General features: G+C 40.9%; 1 protein-coding gene across 1 annotated transcript; it reads right to left on the reverse strand.

The window, feature by feature from the left end:
- Positions 1-778: 778 nt before the first annotated feature.
- Positions 779-2,450, reverse strand: LOC115561682 (trace amine-associated receptor 1-like). The gene is made up of 2 exons (XM_030381865.1): positions 2,437-2,450; positions 779-1,691 (listed from the first exon to the last, which is right to left on the reverse strand). The coding sequence occupies exons 1-2, from the start codon at positions 2,448-2,450 to the stop codon at positions 779-781; spliced, it is 927 nt and encodes a 308-aa protein (XP_030237725.1).
- Positions 2,451-2,793: the final 343 nt, after the last annotated feature.

Here is a 2,793-nt window from a genome sequence, read left to right on the forward strand (position 1 = left end):
TAAAGCACTGCCTCTGGCAATTAGTAGGATTGAAATAGAACAGAATGTTTTTGAAAGATGCTGAAATTGTTTTTGCAGAAATGAACAGTGTGAGAATAATAAGGGGTATTTTTAACATCAATGTTTTCCATCAATGTAAACCTTATTTAGTAGTACCCTAGTAGCATTTTTTTGAAGAAGACCATTATTCATGGTTTCCACTTTTCTAGAGGTTTCTGGAGATAGAGAGAATGGACTTGGTGGAACCATGCCACAAAATTGATATTATATTAACAGCTACATCAAGTTACTCTACACACACACACACACACACACACACACACACACACACACACACACACACACACACACACACACACACACAGCTTTATCAGTCAAGATTGTCCCTAAAATGTGGTAGAATTGTAGATCATGAGTTTGTTATGCATTTTAGTTATTCTATATTTTTGTGTCATTCATGAGCAGGACAGCCAAAAAAGATTCACTGTAGTGAGGAGGACTTTTTTATACCATTCGTTCTTTAATATTTAATGTATAATTCTGACATAATCCATACCATTTTCACACTTTGTAACACAGCACGCAAAGTACTTATTAAATGATACCACAATTAATTTCGGGATTTGGTGATATTTTGTTTCATGAAGTATGATATGGTTATTTTAATGACGTGTAAACATAATGGGGAAAACGTTTGGATTTTTTTAATTCCTCCAATCAGTTGACATCAATTTTCATGGCCCCATATCTTCTTGGAGTCCTCAACATGAAACCACCGTCACTCTGCAAACAGTTTTGTGTCCGACATGTCCGACCGAAAGATCCTACCGGAAATGATCATTTGAAAAGCTTTCCTAAACCAGCTGTAAAAGAAGGCGTAAACCAATGGGTTGATAGTGGAATTAAAGTACCCCAGCCACACAAATGTGTTGAACAAAGCAGGCGGTACAGAGTAGCCGATGAGGGGGTCGATTATGAAACAGAGGAAAAACGGCAACCAGACGGACAGAAACACACCCATGATGATGGCCAGCGTTTTGGTGGCTTTCCTCTGGTGCTTGTCCACCTTGGAGGAGCGGCTGTTCTGTAGGCCTATGGTGCGCACTTGTCTCTGGGCAACCATGTAGATCTTCAGGTAAGTGCCCAGCATGATGACCCCGGGGATGTAGAAGGCGATAACGGCCGAGAGTGTGCTGGCCACCCCAGTCGTAAACAGAATGCACCCTCCTTCGCACACCACGTTGTTATGGTAGAACTCCTCCATTCCCATAATATTCAGATTGAGGAAGATCATCCCGAAGCCAACCACAGCAGAGACACACCATGTGACCAGGATCATGACGACCGCGGTGTGAACTGTTATCTTACGGGGGTAGAGCATAGGGTGGCACACGGCATAATAGCGGTCAATGGATATAAAGGACAGGTTCAATATAGAAGCAGTACACAGCAAGACATCGGAGCTGGTATATAGCTTGCATAACATGTCCCCAAAGTACCAGCAGGTCTCGACCGCATTGATCATGCCAGGGAACATGACCAGAACCCCCAGCAGGAAGTCGGACACGGCCAGAGATAGGGTCAGGTAGTTGGTGGGCGTGTGGAGTTGCTTGAAGTGAGAAATGGCCACGATCACGAAGAGGTTCCCCAGCACCGTGAGGACCACCGCAGACCCCAGGGCCAAGTAGAGGGTGATGCGGACAGTGACAGGGTAGACCGTCCTCACACATGAGCCATTCCCGTAGCAGAACTCCGGCTCCATCGGCCTGTATGGGGGGGATGAGGGAGGCTGGGAGGGAGGGAAAGGAGGTGGAATGGAAGGGCGGGGGGAGACAGGTTTTTAGAAAATGAGGTCATTCTTTCCGCTATCTGAAAGAGTCATTTTTATATCATACAAGTAAAGTAGGCTGGAGGGGGGGACCCCCATCTGCAAAGGACCTGAGGAAATACATACAGTAGACATTTTAATGATATGCAGAAACATCATGTGTCATGGAACTGGTTAAAAATCAGATGATGACAGCGCATTTAATAATGATAAAATGTTTGTAACGTGTAATTTGTCTGCCATTAATCATAAGAGGATTTTGGAGACCTTTAACAGCGTTTACAATAGACAATGCATTCTTATATTGCTAATCGTAGGCCTTGACCTAAGCTTGTATCATTACATTATCGAGTTTTAATTAATATCAAGGCTTATGTGGTACAGAATAATCTCTTTATAGTTCTATCCATTCCATGCAATCATTAGTAAACGGACACTTCTTAGTTTGAATGTTAGATTTGTTTCTATTCATAAATACAAAGCACATTTACAATTTCCAATTATTTTATCAGGAAAAGCTTTGATAGACTTTACCAAATATGCCATTACAAATAATAGAATGCATTTTTTTTGTTTCATTGAGAAATAACCAATGGTTGACTGTTAATAATATCTGGCACATCGTATTGGCTACAGTCACGACAATATGCAGTTATAATCTTATTCACGCCCAACATATGTGCTTACACAAGTTGCTAATGACCTTCATTCAGAGAGGGAAAAGTCATGCCACACCATAGTCCTAAATTACAAACAGCTACAACATGACATTAGAGCTTTGTGAACTGTATTTATGTTGTAGTTGTTTATAATTAAAGATTGTGGCTTGACTTTTTTTGCCCTATGAATGAGGAATAAAAATAGTTTATTAATCCTTAATTATAAAAAACAACAATGACATACTGCTTAAGAGGTAAAGGTACTGTATTTCAATCTTTTTCTAATTAACTTGCATGTCTCTGCTG

Source organism: Gadus morhua, chromosome 16 (assembly GCF_902167405.1).
Source record: "Gadus morhua chromosome 16, gadMor3.0, whole genome shotgun sequence".
NCBI lineage: Eukaryota > Metazoa > Chordata > Actinopteri > Gadiformes > Gadidae > Gadus > Gadus morhua.